The 18,883-nt window shown below is 45.0% G+C and overlaps 1 protein-coding gene across 3 annotated transcripts in view; it reads left to right on the top strand.

Moving 5' to 3' along the window:
- Positions 1–18,883, top strand: part of LOC123995666 (sodium/potassium-transporting ATPase subunit beta-1-interacting protein 2-like) — a 190,469-nt gene that overhangs the window by 145,212 nt on the left and 26,374 nt on the right. For 2 of the 3 annotated variants that reach the window (XM_046299321.1, XM_046299323.1), the window contains exon 4: positions 1,576–1,779. In XM_046299321.1, coding sequence (XP_046155277.1) covers positions 1,576–1,779 — 204 coding nt within the window. The remainder of the gene's footprint in view (positions 1–1,575; positions 1,780–18,883) is intronic. The other variant, XM_046299322.1, reaches the window with a different exon arrangement.

The raw sequence follows: 18,883 nt of genomic DNA, 5'->3' as shown, positions 1-18,883 counted from the left end.
CTGATTGTATTAGAGAGCCTGTTGCATCAATACCCACTCCTCAATGAAACAAACTGTGGGTTTGTTGTTTGGCAAGGCTCCAGCCAAACGTCTCCCACTGATGCGTATTTCAAGATGAATTAAAAGCAGTTTACCACAACACCCACATCCTGCTGTGGACAAACACTGGCGCCATTTGTTGAGGCAGAGGAGTGATAGATCTTGATATGGCCTTTAAACAACAGGCAATAATGCCACTGACACCAATCCCCCAGATGACTCATTCCCTTCTGCAGGAGAGAAGAAAAGTAGGAGCTGGTTGACAAGTGTTGGTAGGATGAAAGTGAATTGGGTGGTGTTACTTGGTTTTGTAAGTGAGAGGGAATGTTTGTCTCCATGCCAAATACCAAGGTTTTATGCTACAATAACCGATACACTGCAGAGCGGGCAATACTACAGCTAAGGCTGGAAGGCACACTTGTCTGATTTAAGCAGTGCTCTTAAATGTGAGTCGAAATGTCAAAATGCAGGTCTTTAGGGAGAGTTTAGCACAGGCTGATAATGTGTGCATCGAATACATTCAGTCATGTGTCCGTAGGTGTGAGAACAGGGTAGAGGCTTGAGAGCTAGTCGGACCATTTCTGGGATGGATCTTGTCGGCGTTTTGTTCTCTCTCTTCATTCGCACGCACACTTCCCTCTCAGTACCAACTCGAATGATCCTCTGCTTGATGACTCAAACGACCCGGGGTTTCACAATTACTTTTTGTATACCGGAGTTTGGGTCGCTAGCACTGGAAATGGCACAGAAAAACCCGATCCCTAATAGCCATTTCTTCCGTCACTTGATTGTAGAATTAATGGCATGCAAAAGCCGAATGCATGTTGGCTCAGTTTTACCCTCTGTACACTCTTGTTCTGCTCAGAATTAATAGCCTTCCCGAGATGCCGGGAAAGAGGCAGAATAAATAATTGTGTTGCAAATTGTTAAGCAAAGCTTTTAACTTAACCGAAAACATTACCAAAGCAGCACTAGCTCAGTTCTTTTTCCACTCTAGAATGGTTAGATGATTCTTTAAAACAAATTTCGTAATAGGCTTATTAATGAAAGTAAAATACACATTGCATTAAATTAGAATCTCAATCCCCTGTAGGCAATGCAGCCTTTTTAAAGAGTTGGGAAGTGGTAGCGTAGAGAAGTCACAGAGGGGAGGTTTTTCACCCTTTTAGCCATTGTTCCATGCCAACGAACACATTTTAGCTTGATTAGAATATTGCGGAGCGCTGGGTGTTTGACCTACGTTGTTAAATCACTGCCAGACTGACTGAGGTGTAATCGTGCTTAAGCTTGAGCACGTAATTGCACTGACTCCACTATGGCTGGGGGAGGCGTCGGTAGTAGCTGAACACCTACAACAGAAAATCCATTGTAGATATACTCAAAACGTACTCGACTATCTAGCATTTCTACATAAAATAGCACAATATGAATGTCACCTCAATATTAATGTTGTCCCCTTTCCACATAAACACCTGATCTACCGTACAGTAGTACCTATAAATACGGTATTTCAACCCCCCCTCTCCTTTCTGCCAGCAGGACAGTGACCTGATCATGACCTTCAACATGTCCATGCACCGGTCCTGGTGGATGGAGAATGGTCCAGGCTGCAGGGTGACCCCGGTCACCCCTCCTCCGTCCTGGGCCCCGGAGGACCACCGCTACATCAGCATCGCAGGTTGTCTGCTGGAGTACCAGTATGTGGAGGTGGCCCATAGCTCCCTGCAGATCCTTCTGGCTGTAAGTATAGTAGGCCTCTGTAAGTATAGTAAACATCTGTAAGTATAGTAGACCTCTGTAAGTATAGTAGACCTCTGTAAGTATAGTAGGCCTCTGTAAGTATAGAAGCTCTCTGTAAGTATATTAGACCTCTGTTAGTATTGTAGACCTCTGTAAGTATAGTAGGCCTCTGTAAGTATAGTAGGCCTCTGTAAGTATAGTAGGCCTCTGTAAGTATAGAAGCTCTCTGTAAGTATATTAGACCTCTGTTAGTATTGTAGACCTCTGTAAGTATAGTAGGCCTCTGTAAGTATAGTAGGCCTCTGTAAGTATAGTAGACCTCTGTAAGTATAGTAGGCCTCTGTAAGTATAGTAGACCTCTGTAAGTATAGTAGGTCTCTGTAAGTATAGTAGGTCTCTGTAAGTATAGTAGACCTCTGTAAGTATAGTAGACCTCTGTAAGTATAGTAGACCTCTGTAAGTATAGTAGGTCTCTGTAAGTATAGTAGGCCTCTGTAAGTATAGAAGCTCTCTGTAAGTATAGTAGACCTCTGTTAGTATTGTAGGCCTCTGTAAGTATAGTAGGCCTCTGTAGGTATAGTAGGTCTCTGTAAGTATAGTAGGCCTCTAAGTATAGTAGACCTCTGTAAGTATAGTAGTTCTCTGTAAGTATAATAGGTATCTGTAAGTATAGTAGGCCTCTGTAAGTATAGTAGGTCTCTGTAAGTATAGCCAGTCTCTGTAAGTTTAGTAGGTCTCTGTAAGTATAGCCAGTCTCTGTAAGTATTGTAGGCCTCTGTAAGTATAGTAGGCCTCTGTAAGTATAGTAGGCCTCTGTAAGTATAGTTGGCCTCTGTAAGTATTGTAGGCCTCTGTAAGTATATTAGACCTCTGTAAGTATAGTAGGCCTCTGTAAGTATAGTAGACCTCTGTAAGTATAGTAGGCCTCTGTAAGTATTGTAGGCCTCTGTAAGTATATTAGACCTCTGTAAGTATAGTAGGTCTCTGTAAGTATAGTAGGTCTCTGTAAGTATAGTAGGTCTCTGTAAGTATAGTAGGTCTCTGTAAGTATAGTAGGTCTCTGTAAGTATAGTAGGCCTCTGTAAGTATAGTAGGTCTCTGTAAGTATAGTAGGCCTCTGTAAGTATAGTAGACCTCTGTAAGTATAGTAGGTCTCTGTAAGTATAGTAGGCCTCTGTAAGTATAGTAGGTCTCTGTAAGTATAGTAGGTCTCTGTAAGTATAGTAGGTCTCTGTAAGTATAGTAGGTCTCTGTAAGTATAGTAGGTCTCTGTAAGTATAGTAGGCCTCTGTAAGTATAGTAGGCCTCTGTAAGTATAGTAGGTCTCTGTAAGTATAGTAGACCTCTGTAAGTATAGTAGGCCTCTGTAAGTATAGTAGGCCTCTGTAAGTATAGTAGGCCTCTGTAAGTATAGTAGGCCTCTGTAAGTATAGTAGGCCTCTGTAAGTATAGTAGGCCTCTGTAAGTATAGTAGGTCTCTGTAAGTATAGTAGGTCTCTGTAAGTATAGTAGGCCTCTGTAAGTATAGTAGACCTCTGTAAGTATAGTAGGCCTCTGTAAGTATAGTAGACCTCTGTAAGTATAGTAGGCCTCTGTAAGTATAGTAGGCCTCTGTAAGTATAGTAGGCCACCAGAACAGCTTCAATGTGCCTTGGCATAGATTCTACAAGTGTCTGGAACTCTGTTGAAGTGATGCCACACGATTCTTCCACAAGAAGTTCCATCGTTTTGTGTTTTGTTGATGGTGGTGGAAAACGCTGCACGGCTCTAGAATCTCCCATAAGTGTTCAATTGGGTTGAGATCTGGTGACTGAGACACACACAAACACTCCCTTTAAACCCCCTATGCTCCTTTTGAGACCCCCTTTCAAAGTCACTGAGATCTCTTCTTCTAGCCATGGTAGCCAAAATAATGGGCAACTGGGCATTGTTATACATGACCCTAAGCATGATGGGATGTTAATTGCTTAATTAACTCAGGAACCACACCTGTGAGAAAGAACCTGCTTTCAAAATACTTAGTATCCCTCATCTACTCAAGTGTTTCCTTTATTTTGGCAGTTACCTGTATGTAGACCTAGTCTGGCTGCTAGTCTACCCGCTACACTCCCTCTCATCTCAGCAGGGGGACGGGTTGGAGCCTAGGCTCTGGGCATGTGGGACTCTTTTTGTTGGAGTTGGAAGACTGTACACTGACCTTGTTTCACATGAAGAGGCTTTTATAAAAATAAAAAATAAAATTAAAAAAATATGCCATTTAGCAGACGCTTTTATCCAAAGCGACTTACAGTCATGTGTGCATACATTCTACGTATGGGTGGTCCCGGGAATCGAACCCACTACCCTGGCGTTACAAGCGCCATGCTCTACCAACTGAGCTACAGAAAGACCACGCTATGATGATGATACCCCTGTGAACCACGCTATTTTGCACAGAAATGTTCATATTGTTTTCAGTTTAGTTAGGCTGTCTACCTGTGATATGAGGTAATGGATGAAGAAGTTAATCGTATGCCTGTGCACAGTCATCAATGCTGAGACATGCCAATGGGATGTGAAACACACATTATTTTGCCTCGTATTACTAGCTGCCTACTACTGTAGTGACTAATGGCCTTGCAGCAATATTATAAGGCAGAAAATTGTCAAAGGGAAAAACAACTCTTCATCTTTCTAAAAGTGCAGGCTTAGGCCTGGCGGCAGCTTTTAGGGGCTTGGCACTGGGCCATCCCAGGGGGTGGCAGAGGAAACGCAATTCCCTTATTGACGATTGGTTTTCCCTCCATTCCCCTCCAGAGTGTGTGTGTGTGTGTGTGTGTGTGTGTGTGTGTGTGTGTGTGTGTGTGTGTGTGTGTGTGTGTGTGTGTGTGTGTGTGTGTGTGTGTGTGTGTGTGTGTGTGTGTGTGTGTGTGTGTGTGTGTGTGTGTGTGTGTGTGTGTGTGTGTGTGGGAAAACTGTCCCCAGTGTATCTTTCTTTCCCTCTCTTGCTCCCGCCACTTGTGATTATAGTCCTCAGGCTCTCAGTGTGAGCAGGAGATTCCCACAATGCACCAGGATATTTCAGAATGACTTAATGTACGCCGTGTAATTAGGGGAATGTTGATGTAACAGAGCAGGGTGTTGTTGCTGTGTCAGTGATCATGTTGAGGGTTCCACATAGATAGATCCCAGGAGAACACATTCTCTCCAGCCAGTTTGTGAAAGACAACCACCCGATACTTTACCTGCCTGGAGTTAGAACTATTCTTCAACTCTGTCAGACACTGTGCCACCTATTTAGGATTTGATTTCAGGGATACTTCTCAGGTATTATTCGCTTCTCAATGTATTTTACTCTGCACAATGGAAACCTTTCAGTCATAAACCGAACACTTAAGTTGTTTTTGATTGAAAACAACCCGTGAGATGGTGGATGATCATTGTTCCCTTTGTATGATCTGTCTACTGTAGGGACTATTGCACTCACCAAACAAGGTTTGTGCATCGAGTCTACAGTATTCCATCACATGTTCAGCGAGTCTCTCTTGCAGTACAGTAGAATAGATACATGAACACAATTCCAAACCCCAGTGAGAAATATGCTTAGAGCCTGTCAGGTATTATGTATAAAATGATTGGAATTATTGCAAGTTCAATAACGCTTAGTCTCCTAAACACAGGAGCTGGTTCAGTAGCGTGGTGTCAAGAGAATGTTGGGTGTCAGGATCAATATGACAATGATTGAATTAAGTTCTCCCTGAAACATCGAAGGGGACCAGACGGGTGTCGGTGTCAGCAAAACCTTTGAGGGGGGGGGTTAGAGGGCTTCTTCATTACTACACAGCCTGCATGGAGCCCAATAATAATACAATGGTTTGAAACTTCTTTCTGACATTCAGGTGCCGTCTTTTAATGTTTCCGACATCCCTTTTGCATAGACTAGAAACACGTTCCTGTGAGGATAAAATGAGAGTCGCTGCACCGTTTTCATTTCAAAGGCTAAAATATGCCTGGAGAGACACCAAATCCATGAAAAGTTTTATGCCAAAGCTACTGTCCTGAAGTCTGTTATGTACTGTTATATAAAGTCAAACCTGGACCTGAGAGGTTCAAAGCACTAGCTTCTGTAGTGGAGGCATTTGGGAAGTGGTGTGTCGTGCTTTGTCATTATGGCTGATAGCTGTGAGCCAAAGTCTACAGCCATTCAATCTGCAGACCTGGCCACAGTGTCCAGTATCTACTGGACATTATACAAACCATGGAGCTAGAAACTAGACCACAGCATTACACATACCGGTATTCCCATAATAACTGTGCCATGCTGCCATAATGCATTTGTATTGTAAGCTGCTGTTGTCTTTAGCTTAGCTTTTCACTAGCTTAGTGGAACACATTGGGCTGAATCTCGAATCAATTTGCTAAATTACCTCCGATACTCCATTCGCGCGGAGTACCCTCTGTAAGCGGCTTTCATTGCACTGGAGGTCTTAGCGACGGACATCATAATTGGGCTAAGAAACATTCCGAGGCACAATTGCATCCCAAACACACTTTTCCTATCTCAGACGTTCGACGTGGAAGACTGTTTAATTGTGTCTGGCAGCACGAGGCAACAATGTCAATTTTCCCCAGCACCTCTTTAATGGATAAGGGATGGCTTTTGTTTCCTCGCGTGAGAATCTCAGGGAAAGAAATGACTGGTTCATTATCTTTCCCCCAAAATGAATGAGTGGCTCTTTGATCTGCTAACTGCGCAGACAACCGCCGTCTCTCTTCTCCTCCTCTCCTATTCTCTCCTTCCTTGTCTCTGCCAGACAAGAACACAATTGATCCACAACTTTTGGTTGTCCCTCTTCTTTCATTGAAGTACAGTCATTTGATAGGGTACAAAGTACCCAGGTGATAATGTCTTATCTCATATGTATTAATGAAAATAACCTGGGAGGTTAATCTAATTCAGTAATATCTATGAAAATGGTCCGCGGTGAAAGGGCCTCCCTGTGTGAACCACAATGATGACAATAAAGAGATAATTATAAGGATTACAGAGGAAGCTTTTCCCCTGTCATCCACGCACCCACCAACTTCTTTTTTTAGGCAGCTTCCTCCGAACAGAAGACGATCGCTAAGTCCCACTGTTATTCTGCTGCTCTCTTTTCTAGCGTCAGGGCAACAGAGCAGCACCTTCCGTTAATGAGGTTTCTCTCAAAGCCGAGAATGGATGTAGGGGCCTCATCCGTTCATTTTACAACCGGCCTCGACATTAGTATGGCGGTACGCGTCATTACGCCATCAGGAAGCCTCCGTCTCGAAGTAATTAAACAGTGCGTGGTACTAAGAAACCTGCCTTGGGGGGGACTGAGGAAAGGGGTTGAAATCGCTGGAAGATCTTTTGATGTTACTCCTCCCCTCTCCTCCAGTCCTCCCTGCCTTTGGTGTCTGAGTGAAGCTGTCTTTGTTTTGCTGTCAACATCAGACAGGCGGGCAAGTAGCTACGGCCGATAAATAAGATGTTAATTGGCGCAGTGACCCTTTACCAAAAGTAGTGTAATAAAGACAGCCCAAGCAGTTTGCAGTGGGGTCACTGTGACACTGTCAACCCGAGACTGCTGGGCTTGGTGGCACTTAGCTGAGGGACCATATGTTATTTTCAGCTCCGGGGTTGCGTGGTTCGGCCCGAAACTGTGATGTCTCACTGTTCTTTTGCCACGTCCCATCTGCAATTACACTCGGTTCCCACCACCATAGGATGTCATTATCTATGGACAATGTGTTAATGTTCTGAGCTAGTTGGTGGAAAAATATCAGTTCAAGACATTCTTGATTGGGTTCCTTGTGGGATAAATTTGTCTCGGTAGCACAGTGGTGCACCATGCTGTGGTAGGTAAGGTTGCTCTGGGAGTGTAATCACACGGCTCTGTGTGGGAGTTGAACCACTGATTATGGTTAACACTCTAGGTGATTAACGTCCTCCGTCTCACCTTCAGCAACGTACCGTGGCGAGGTCCAGCCATGTTGCTTTGCACCATCGTCTGCTGCATGAACCTATTAGTGTAATGCAACACTGGATGAGAAGAGCCCCAGCGCACTCTCCCATGGTTGAAAATAACACTCACACCTACCTACTGTTACTGTACAGAAGCAGTTAACCATAAAAATGTACAGTACACTGACATATACTGTGTAGGTCTCATGCCATTCAACCTCTTTTTTTCACTGGTGTTGCTACTGTGATGCTTTTTCTTTTGTCTATAAGAATGGCTGCTTGTCAGTTATTATCTGCAGTCAACCTCTGGGAGATGACGAGTGCAGCCAGGAAGACGTTGATGTGTTGCCAGGCAGATTTCTCTGTTCTTCCTTCGCACTGGGAGAGAGCAGAGGAGAGGAGTACAGTGGCGTCGGGGCCAGGCGGTGCACAGAGCCACAGAGCAGAGATACAGCACACACCACCAGGGTCCAGTGGAGAGCCTGGGGGGGGGGGGGCAGAGAGAGGCGGCCATTTCATATGGCTGGATAAGCGGCTAAATGAGCTGTGTCCGGTACACAGTAGCATGGCTGACGCCTCAGAGCCCCGGGGCCAGATTCTCTAAGAACAGCCAGCCAGTCGACCCGAGGAGAGCCATGAATCAGAATAGCTTCCATGTTCATTCTAACAAAACTGTTTGATGAGGAATGATGAAGGTATGACTAACTGTTCTATTCAAAGCATGTGCACAGACTGTGTTTGGACAAGGACATGGTTTAATGCAAAAGTAATTGAAGTCACCCTGATATGAACTGTCAGAGTCAGTGCCAGTGCTACTGTATTGCTGCTACTAATAGTTGCACATTTATATGCAGTAAAGTCACAGCTCTATGGAGTCGTAAGGGGACTCGGTCTGTAGAAAAGGAGCCAACTTTGCCATTGACGGGTGCCTCCGATGACAGGTGCCATAGGGCTGCAGTATATGTAGCAGGCTGAACTCCTGGCTAGCACCACTTACTGTCAACCCTTAGCTTTACAATTGTGTCCAGGCCCCCCATATCCAGCAAGACATTTCATAGACTCACACATAGACACACACACACACACTGGGAGGAATAATGTTTTCTTACTGGAGGAGACAGCTGTTGGAGTCCACAGCCCCTCCACTCCTCCATCACATCCTCCAACCTGTACAGACACACAACAGGCGTCCTGTGCCCAGGGCCAGAATACGCTTTAATAAATGAGACTATTAACACGGTTAATAGTGATGGTGATGTGCTTTATGAGAATATTTTCAATGACACTTGTAATGAATAATAATTACATCTGATGGTACTATTGCTTTTTCCTTGGTTAGGGATTCCGAGTGGGTCTTTGAATGTGAGTGTAATTGTTTAGAGAAGAGCTATGGCCCGGGTCCATTAGCTAGAAGATTAAAGGGACGCACGGCATAACCGTAAGTTTCCTATTTTCACCTATCATTCAGGCACTGTGAAAGCCCCTTTGTGTAGTATTTGCCTGGTTAATGGTAAATGCACTTCGTGATATTATTTACCCTTCTCTGAATTTAGCCTGTTGATGAAGTGGGAGAATTATCATAAACCCTATGTGTTAAAACAATGTCATCTCTGCTTTGCTGCTGTGATCTATTATGGGAGTAGTGGAAATACCTTGTGTGTTTTATTCTCCATATGATCCCACCATTTTAATTTCCATTTATCTTCCTGTTGTTTGGCATTTCTGTCATGATGGGATGAAAATTGCTCTCTCTCCCTGTCTCTCTGTCTTCAGACATTCATTTCTATTTTCTACCTGAACCCCTCTGTCACAGATCCCTTGGGAACTGTGTCATTACGCACACCTGGTCCCCATTCCCACTGATTGTAATTGTCTAAATGTGCCCTTTGGTTTCCACTGGGCTGTCGATTATTGTTACAATGTCAGTTGGTCCTGTGAGTACCTGTGCTGTGTTGTTTTGGCTTTCGTGCCACTTGTATTGTGCAGATGATTACGGGTTTGTGCGCTTGGGTTATTTATTGTTTTGTATACGTGTTTGTTTGGTCTTCGTCCCTGTGCCTTTACGTGGCACACCGTAATTTGGGTAAATAAAAATCCTATTTCACATTCCTGCACCTGTCTCCCGATCCCTTTATACCAACGTGACAGAATAATGGACCATTAAGGGAGACACTGTGACTGGTCCGTCCAGGCATCCGCAACTTCAGCAGCTGCAACAGGCCTGTCACAGATCCCTCCGGAACTGTCATTACGCACACCTGGTCCCTATTCCCATTGATTAGTAATTGTATAAGTGTGCCCTTTGTTCACCATTGTCTCGTCGGTTTACTGTTACAATGTCCGTTGGTCATGTGAGTACCTGTACTGTGTTTTGGCATTCTTGCCATTTGTATTGTGCAGATGATTACAGGTTTCGTCCCGTGTGGAATCATTGTGTGCATGTATGTTACGGGTCTCGCCCCGGTGCATTTACTCGAGGTACTCCTCGATCTTTTGTTTTGGGTTTCAACACCATGTTTTGTATACGTGTTTGTTTGGTCTTCGTCCCCATGCCTTTACATGGCGCGCTGTAATTTGGTTCAATAAAAAACCCTATTACGCATTCCTGCGCCTGTCTCCCGATCCCTTTATACCAACGTGACACTCTCCCACTGCCTTCAATGTTCATTTCAATGGCTATTGTTCAAAAAAGATAACAGAATGGAAAGATGTGTATCTTTAGAGAAATCACTATTGAAGACCCGGTGACTGGGCTCTCTGGGAAATATGAAGCAAACACTAAGCCAATTTGGTCAGAAGTAATTTTAAGAGGATTGGAGGAGGTATCAGTTATGGCGAAGGAATCTGCTCCTCTGATGCACCGACGATGGAAAAACACTTTGCTTTTCCTCATCCAAGTCTTTCAATGTCGAATTAAACAAAAAAGCAAAGACCACATTGATAGATGAATCCAATTCATTAAGCCAGGATAGGTGCTTCGCTCCAATTTCCGCTTCTTTCGACAATCAATTTCTCTTCGCCAAAGACTACACGTGTTTCACGCCTGTGCATGTTGTAACGGTTTTGACTTGAGGTTATTATTTATAGGGGTGCCAGGTAGGTTGTGCCTACCAGAGAAAACATTAGTTTCTCCTTTTAGTTTGGGTGGGAAAGAGTCCCATCTGGTCCGTCAAGTCTACACCAATACAAAGGACGTATGTAAAAGTCAGGATGGAAATAAACTTTTCATAAACCCTTAAAACATTGGAAAGAACTTCAAAAACAATTATATTCTGTTGCGTGGGTTGTATTAGCAACAACAATGATTACACACATATATAATAATATCACAATGAGTTCTGGTTCCTCCAGAAATGTCCTGTACCTCGGGCCTAAAAAGAGTCCTGCCCGGTAAAGGAGTTCAGTGAACTCAAGTGACTTTTGTCACGCGATGTTTGTCCGTTCGTTCCGTGTAGCGTAAACCCAGTATTAAACATACAATCAATATAACAATTACTTTACCACAGAACCTTAAAGCGGATCAACTCTTAATTAAGTCCTCAACTACCACTAACTACCCAAATCACAGTATACATCACATCCAAACAAATGAAATACCGTATACAAAAAGGTGGTAGTCAGTCGGTCAATCAGACAATCCAATCCGCCAATAGATCTCCAGCGGAGAAAGGCCACGAAGAACGGAGAGGTGTAGTCCAGGGACGCAAAGAGTGGATCCGATCCTGGGTAAACTCTCTTAGGCTACAAAACACACGTTTAACGGCAACAAAACAAACGGAATAGAGAAGCTTCGGAACAGAGGGTTGAACACATCCTCATGCACGTCTCCATCACAACCCCCCACTTTTGCGCAGCTGATACTGGCTATTTAATTGGGAATTAAAGGGAAAGCGCCCTATTGGAAGGAGCTGCACTGAGACGGTTCAGAAAAATTCAGGGCCGTCACACACCCCCCCCTGGAAAAAGCCGACCATTGCCCTGGAAGGCACATCTTGGTCGGGAAACCGAGAAAGGTCTCCTCATCGCTTTCCTCTACAAAAATATTCATTACTTTTTGGAGCTCACGCTCCTCAGCTGAGGGGCCACAGGCCTTAAGGTGCGAGACTTCTGGGTCTGGGAATCCGAGAAAAGTCTCCTCACTTTCCTCTTCAAAGATATCCAGGACCTTGCGGCGCTCAATCGCCTCCATTTCCTCAGCCGAGGGGTAACAGGCCTTAAGGCGTGAGACATGGACGATGCGCATATCTTCACCTGTGTCCTCTTTCACCACTCGGTAGTTCAAAGGGCCCATCTGCTCCACAATCCTATATGGTCCTTGCCATTTAGGAGCGAGCTTGGCCGAGAAGAATTGTTCAGCTTTCGAGTAAGGATGAGAGCGAAGCCACACCCGATCACGAAGCTGGAACTGCATGTCTCGTCTGTTCTTATCATAATTTCTCTTCTGCTTGAGTCGAGCCTGGATCATGTTCTTTGAGACAAGAGCTCTCAAGTCATGGAGATGGCCTACCTGGTCATAGCAAGCAGCGTCTGGAGTAAGCTGCTGGGGCTGTAGCACCATATCCAAGGGTCCTCTGAGAGGACGACTTAGGTTCAGCTCTGCAGGTGTGACTCCAGTGGACTCTTGCACAGCAGAATTCAGGGCAAATCGAAACTCGTGAAGGTGCTTGTCCCAGTGTTTGTGCTGCGTCCCTACATAGGAAGCAATCATTGTCTTCAAGGTTCGATTTACTCTCTCAGTGAGATTGGTCTGTGGGTGATAGGTCGTGGTCAACTTCTGTCTCAGGTTCCATCTTTGGCAGGTCTCCTCAAAGAGATCAGAGACAAATTGGGAACCTCGATCAGACAGGATGTAATCAGGCACTCCCCAGCGAGTCAGGATCTCTTTCGTAAGGATGTTAGAGACGGTCCTTGCTGTGGCCTGACGCAGGGAAAAGAGTTCCACCCACTTTGAATAGTAATCAACAAAAACAAGTATGTACACATTCTGATTGGAGCTTCTAGGAAATGGACCCATCAAATCCACTCCTAACATTTCCCAAGGTCGGGTAACCACCGTTTGCTGCAACTTGCCAGCAGGCTTTCTACCTTCTGGTTTGTACATTTGACAAACCTGACAGTTTCGGATGTGTGACTTCACATCCATGCTCAGATGTGGCCAGTACAGTAACGCTTGCAACCGCTTGTAGGTTTTGAACCTGCCCAAATGACCAGCTAATGGGTCTTCATGGAAATGTTGAAGCAGTTGAAGGCGTAGAGTTTCAGGTATGTACATTTGGTAGAGTGTTCTGTGAGGTAGTTGTACGACTCGGTAGACTTTATCTTCAATGATGGTCAGCTTTGTGGTAGGATTGACCATCTTTTCTCCATCTTCCAGGATAGTCTGGTACAAAGCCTGTACTTCTGGATCATCCTGTTGAGCTTTCCATATTGCCTCATCAGAGATGGGAAAGTCTGTTTTGGGCGAGTCTCGACTGCTTGACAGGACAGTAGCACATGTAAGATCAGGGCCACCGTTATCACAAGTAGGAGCTCTGGACAAGGCATCTGGAACAGTGTTGTATTTTCCTTTCCTGTATTCCACTGCAAATGTGAACTCTTGCAACCGTAGAGCCCATCTTATGAGTCTGGTGCTTGGTTTGTTGGTCTTGAACACCCACACAAGGGAGGAATGGTCAGTGACCACAGTGAAGTGTCTACCCTCCAAGTAGTACCTCCACTTTTCCAAAGCCCAGACAACTGCAAGGCACTCTTGCTCGGTTGTGGAGTAGTTCCGTTCCGCTCCATTCAATGTCCGACTGGCGAACGCTAGCACTTCTTCAGTGCCAAGTCCAGTCTGTTGGACTAGGACAGCACCAAGTCCAACATCACTTGCATCAGTGTAAACAACAAAAGGGCAATCAAAGTTGGGATGACCTAAAATGGGAGGTGTGACGAGATGTCGTTTCAGGGTTTCAAAGGAAGTCTGGCACTCTGCCGTCCATTGGAATTTCGCTCCTTTTCGCTTCATCGCGTTGAGGGGTTCTGCCACCTGGGAGAAGTTCGACACAAACCGATGGTACCATCCAGCCATACCAAGGAACCGTTGTAGGGCCTTGAGTGTGGTTGGCACAGGGAAGTCTTGTACAGCCTTTGTCTTTTCAGGATCCACATGAATGCCGTCGAAAGACACAATATGGCCAAGGAACTTCAGGGAGGTTTGGCAGAAGTTGCTCTTCTTCATATTTAAGGTCAGACCAGCTTCTCTTAGCTTGTCCAACACTGCTTGAAGATCTTGAAAGTGTCTTTCTCTGTTCTGAGAGTAGATAATTATATCGTCCAGGTAGACGAAACAGATCTTCCCTTTGAGCTCACCTAACGCAATCTCCATGAGTCTTTGGAAAGTGGCAGGGGCATTCTTTAATCCAAAGGGCATCACCTTAAAGGAAAACAAGCCCTCGGCACAGACAAACGCAGTCTTGTCCTTGCTTTCCTGGTCCATCTCAACCTGCCAATAACCACTATTGAGGTCAAGGGTAGTGAACACAACAGCGCCAGACAATGACTCCAGGATCTCATGGATGGTAGGAAGAGGATATGCATCAGTCTGAGAAACATTGGTCTTCCTATAGTCCACACAAAATCTAAGACCACCAGTCTTTTTTGGGATGAGGACAACAGGAGCAGCCCAGGGAGAGGAGGAACGTTCTATTATATCTTGTGCTAACATATCATTTATGAGTCCCTTTTGGATGATTAGCTTCGCTGGGGACAAACGATATGGCTTTTGCTTGATCGGCATTTCCTGTGTAAGGAATATTTTGTGCTTCAGGAGCCCGGTGCGTCCTAGCTTTGAAGTACATACATCAGCATTATTCTGCAGCTGTTCCAACAGCCGTAACTCCTCTGGCTGTTCCAGCTGAGCTCTTCTCACAGCCTGTAAAAGGAGATCGTCAGAAGGATTATCAAGGGTTAGTGGTACCGGAGCAACGGCAGAGAAGAGTGCCACATTTGAACCCCAATCATGTAACTTTTTAGCTTCTGATTGGTGCGGTATTAACTGAAAGGAAGGGGATGTCGATGGGGGGGCGTAGGCAGTGACTCTTGGGGTTTCAGCTCTGGTTAAAGCACCCAGAGAAGGATGGTCATTGCTGCGAAGAGAGTTAGGTGTGTTGGCCTGTTGCGATTTGTGGTTTCTGGAAGGGTTTACTTGATACGGTCTTGGACATGTAGCTGAAGAATGTCCCTTTTGGCTACATCTCCAACAGAACATGAGAGAGGTCTTGGCTGGAGACTCTGGCTGTTGTTGATGGTCTGTCTTGGGTAACTGTTTGGGTGTCTGTTTCTTTCTCTGGTCATATTGCTGTTGGCATTCTCTGTCCTTCTCAAACTGCTGTCCCAAGCGAACCAGTCCATCGACAGTGGTGACTGTAGCATGGCCTTGTCTTGGCTGTTCAGAGGTGCTAGCTTGGCCCTCAGTGGTCTGAACAGAAGTGGACACCAGAGAAACTCTGTGTAAGGAGTTGTGCCTAATGGAGGCCATGTCCACAGACACGTCATCCAACATTTTAACACAATTAGAGAGTTCTCTCTGCAAGTGGCCTACAGTGTTAACCATGGGAGAAAAAACAGAATTAACGTCCTTGAGGACCTCAGTGTGGTGATGTTGCAGGCGCCATTGGAGAGTGGCAGTGAGTTGGTTTCGTTGGTAGTCAAACTGCCTGTCCAGGGCACCAGTAATTTCCCGTCTTCCACTCTCACTGAGCTCTGTCAGCATGTGGGTTAGAGTGCTCAGTGAGTTTCTGAATTCCATGGCACTCTGTTGTTGCTCTTCCCTCAGACATTTGAAATTATGGTGGATAAGAGTTTGGAGATGTTGTTGAGTCCGACGAATATCAAGGATGTCACCTTGAAGTTGTAAGACTACAACCTCTGGAGATAAACCAGACAATGGAGGAAGGTTGGGTGTCAGAGGGAGGGCTAGCTCAGTACTTCCACACAGATCCATGTCAATAAGTGAGTAACTGGTTAGACCTCCTGTGGCCTGTGGCTCAGGCCGAGCATTCAGATTCCCAGGGCTCTGGCCCAAAGCAACTCCATTATCTCCATTCACATTATGATTTGTATTGTCAGCTTGATGGTCAGAATGGCCCTGTGTATTCCCATTGACAGGTATGACATGGATGAGCACATTATCTTGGGGTGAATCCATTGTTTTAATTCCACACAAAATATTTGCTTTGGTTAGTTCTCAATGTTGAGCTGTCCCATCTGGGGTGCCATTTTTTATGTAACGGTTTTGACTTGAGGTTATTATTTATAGGGGTGCCAGGTAGGTTGTGCCTACCAGAGAAAACATTAGTTTCTCCTTTTAGTTTGGGTGGGAAAGAGTCCCATCTGGTCCGTCAAGTCTACACCAATACAAAGGACGTATGTAAAAGTCAGGATGGAAATAAACTTTTCATAAACCCTTAAAACATTGGAAAGAACTTCAAAAACAATTATATTCTGTTGCGTGGGTTGTATTAGCAACAACAATGATTACACACATATATAATAATATCACAATGAGTTCTGGTTCCTCCAGAAATGTCCTGTACCTCGGGCCTAAAAAGAGTCCTGCCCGGTAAAGGAGTTCAGTGAACTCAAGTGACTTTTGTCACGCGATGTTTGTCCGTTCGTTCCGTGTAGCGTAAACCCAGTATTAAACATACAATCAATATAACAATTACTTTACCACAGAACCTTAAAGCGGATCAACTCTTAATTAAGTCCTCAACTACCACTAACTACCCAAATCACAGTATACATCACATCCAAACAAATGAAATACCGTATACAAAAAGGTGGTAGTCAGTCGGTCAGTCAGACAATCCAATCTGCCAATAGATCTCCAGCGGAGAAAGGCCACGAAGAACGGAGAGGTGTAGTCCAGGGACGCAAAGAGTGGATCCGATCCTGGGTAAACTCTCTTAGGCTACAAAACACACGTTTAACGGCAACAAAACAAACGGAATAGAGAAGCTTCGGAACAGAGGGTTGAACACATCCTCATGCACGTCTCCATCACAACCCCCCACTTTTGCGCAGCTGATACTGGCTATTTAATTGGGAATTAAAGGGAAAGCGCCCTATTGGAAGGAGCTGCACTGAGACGGTTCAGAAAAATTCAGGGCCGTCACAATGTATAGAAAGCCATTTTTTAGCTATCAGTTCTGTGAATAGTGAATGTCTGTAATAAAATGGATCAGTTTTGACAGTGGCCAACACCTTGAGGGAAGTGAATCAATTGGCCTCATTAAATGTTAGGCCCTAAAGGCACACAGAGACCATGGCCGCACGGAATTGCGATCTTCGACTAATTGTTGTGTTGAAACAGAGTCATGCTCGGCAAATCATTCACGAGACATCTGTCAGTCTGGCTCACAACGTTATCACAGAGGCTTCAGTATTAATCTCAGGCCCCTTTCCCCATGTCTGTCTCTCTTCTTATTCGAAGCCTGCTTCTCTGTGTGTCTCTTCGTTCTCCACTCTCTGTGAGATGGGCTTGTTGTTGTGGCTGAATGAGTAACGGCGTGGGCCTGTGTTGAGTGACAGGGGAGCTGATATTGTCGGGATCTCTGAAGTGTCGGAGCATCTCATCTGATAAGCCAGAGAGCGAGAGCGAGATCAACGGCGAGGGAGGGCGAAACCGGGCGCCTATTTTTCAAATGTCAGAAACGACATGGGACGCCGCTTGATGAGACCCTGTGAGCTGCGAGCAGTGTTTCATTCAGCTGCTTTAATTGCGGGAGCCTTTTGCTCCCAACGCCGACGACGTCCCATATCACAGAGCTGGAGATGATCAGTCTCCCTCCACACCACTGAGGTGATTGTTACCAGTGGACAAAAAAGGCGAGCTAGCACTGCACTGACGCTGCAGGGGCTGGGGCTGGGGCGAGGGCTGGGGCTAGGGCTGGGGCTGGGCCCCCCCGACACACACAGACAAGACGACAGTGTCTGAAATGTGTAGAAATGTTGGTCTTAAAGACCTCAACTGCCATCCAATTTTTCAATCTTAAAGTTTTGTCCGTGGTACAGCGTTGTAGTGACACACTGACACTGTGTTAGTAGCAGCCTACAGCCCCGGTCACGAAACAACATTGTCAGAGTAATAAGAAATAGCTGTCTATCATTGTGACGTGTAGGATACACTGGAGAGACGTTCAGCTCAGCCGCGTATGTCTTGACAAGGGGCAGATTAATTGTAAGCTCTCCGCTTTCACAATAGGTATATATTGTGTTTGGCTAAAGAGCAAACAGCCTCGGTGTATGAAAAATGGTGACGACAGTGTGCTGACACATGTTCTTAATGTGTTGAATTATGTTGAGATATTCAGCTAGTGTTAAGAAGGCGTTTGACCCTGCCTCTATCACACACTTCCTGTGTTATCCCTCCAGTGGCTAACACAAGTCCTGCTCTCTCTTCAATCTCCTCTCTTCCCACCCTTCTCTCCTCTCTTCCCACCGTGTTGATCTTTCAATCCCGTTGTCTATCACAGCGTTTGTCAGGAGAGCACCTTTCACTTCAATCCGTTATGCCTCGTCAGGGAAAGAAAATATCTCTGACGTGCTATAAAATGGCCATTACTCACTCCGTGAGGGCTTTGGGAGGTCACAAAACCAATTATCAGGAAGTCACGCAGGCCGTACACCAAGTGACTTATGACCTCCCAATTTTTCACCATGACCCTCATATTTAGGAGAAAATCTATAAATAAAACATCTATAAATAAAATCTATCAACCTTCACATGGGTGCATCAGACTTTACCATTAGAATTATACCGATATTGAGCATCTCCGACTACCTTGCAAAGAATTTGTTTGCGTTCCCCTCTTTGCATAGAGGTCAAAACTACCATCAGCTTTACCATCTTCTTGGCAGACCGATATTAGCTGGCTTGCCATTAATTTGGAGAGTTGACGCTTAGAATACAAAAGCAAGCATCTACTCAAGGCTATCGGGGCTCAGTACATTACTAAGGCTAGTTCGGCTTGGTATTCAAACAGTATTTTGGCCTAGATCAATGGGGAGATGTCTGAATGCATTATAGTAAACAAAGAGCAATTATGCTCCTAGCTCAGAGTTGGCTTTTACAGCAAGCAATCAATCCCTGGACAA

The sequence above is a fragment of the Oncorhynchus gorbuscha genome, linkage group LG14 (assembly GCF_021184085.1).
Source record: "Oncorhynchus gorbuscha isolate QuinsamMale2020 ecotype Even-year linkage group LG14, OgorEven_v1.0, whole genome shotgun sequence".
NCBI lineage: Eukaryota > Metazoa > Chordata > Actinopteri > Salmoniformes > Salmonidae > Oncorhynchus > Oncorhynchus gorbuscha.
The sequence above is the reverse complement of the archived record's forward strand: the minus strand, read 5'-3'. Positions and strand labels throughout refer to the sequence as shown.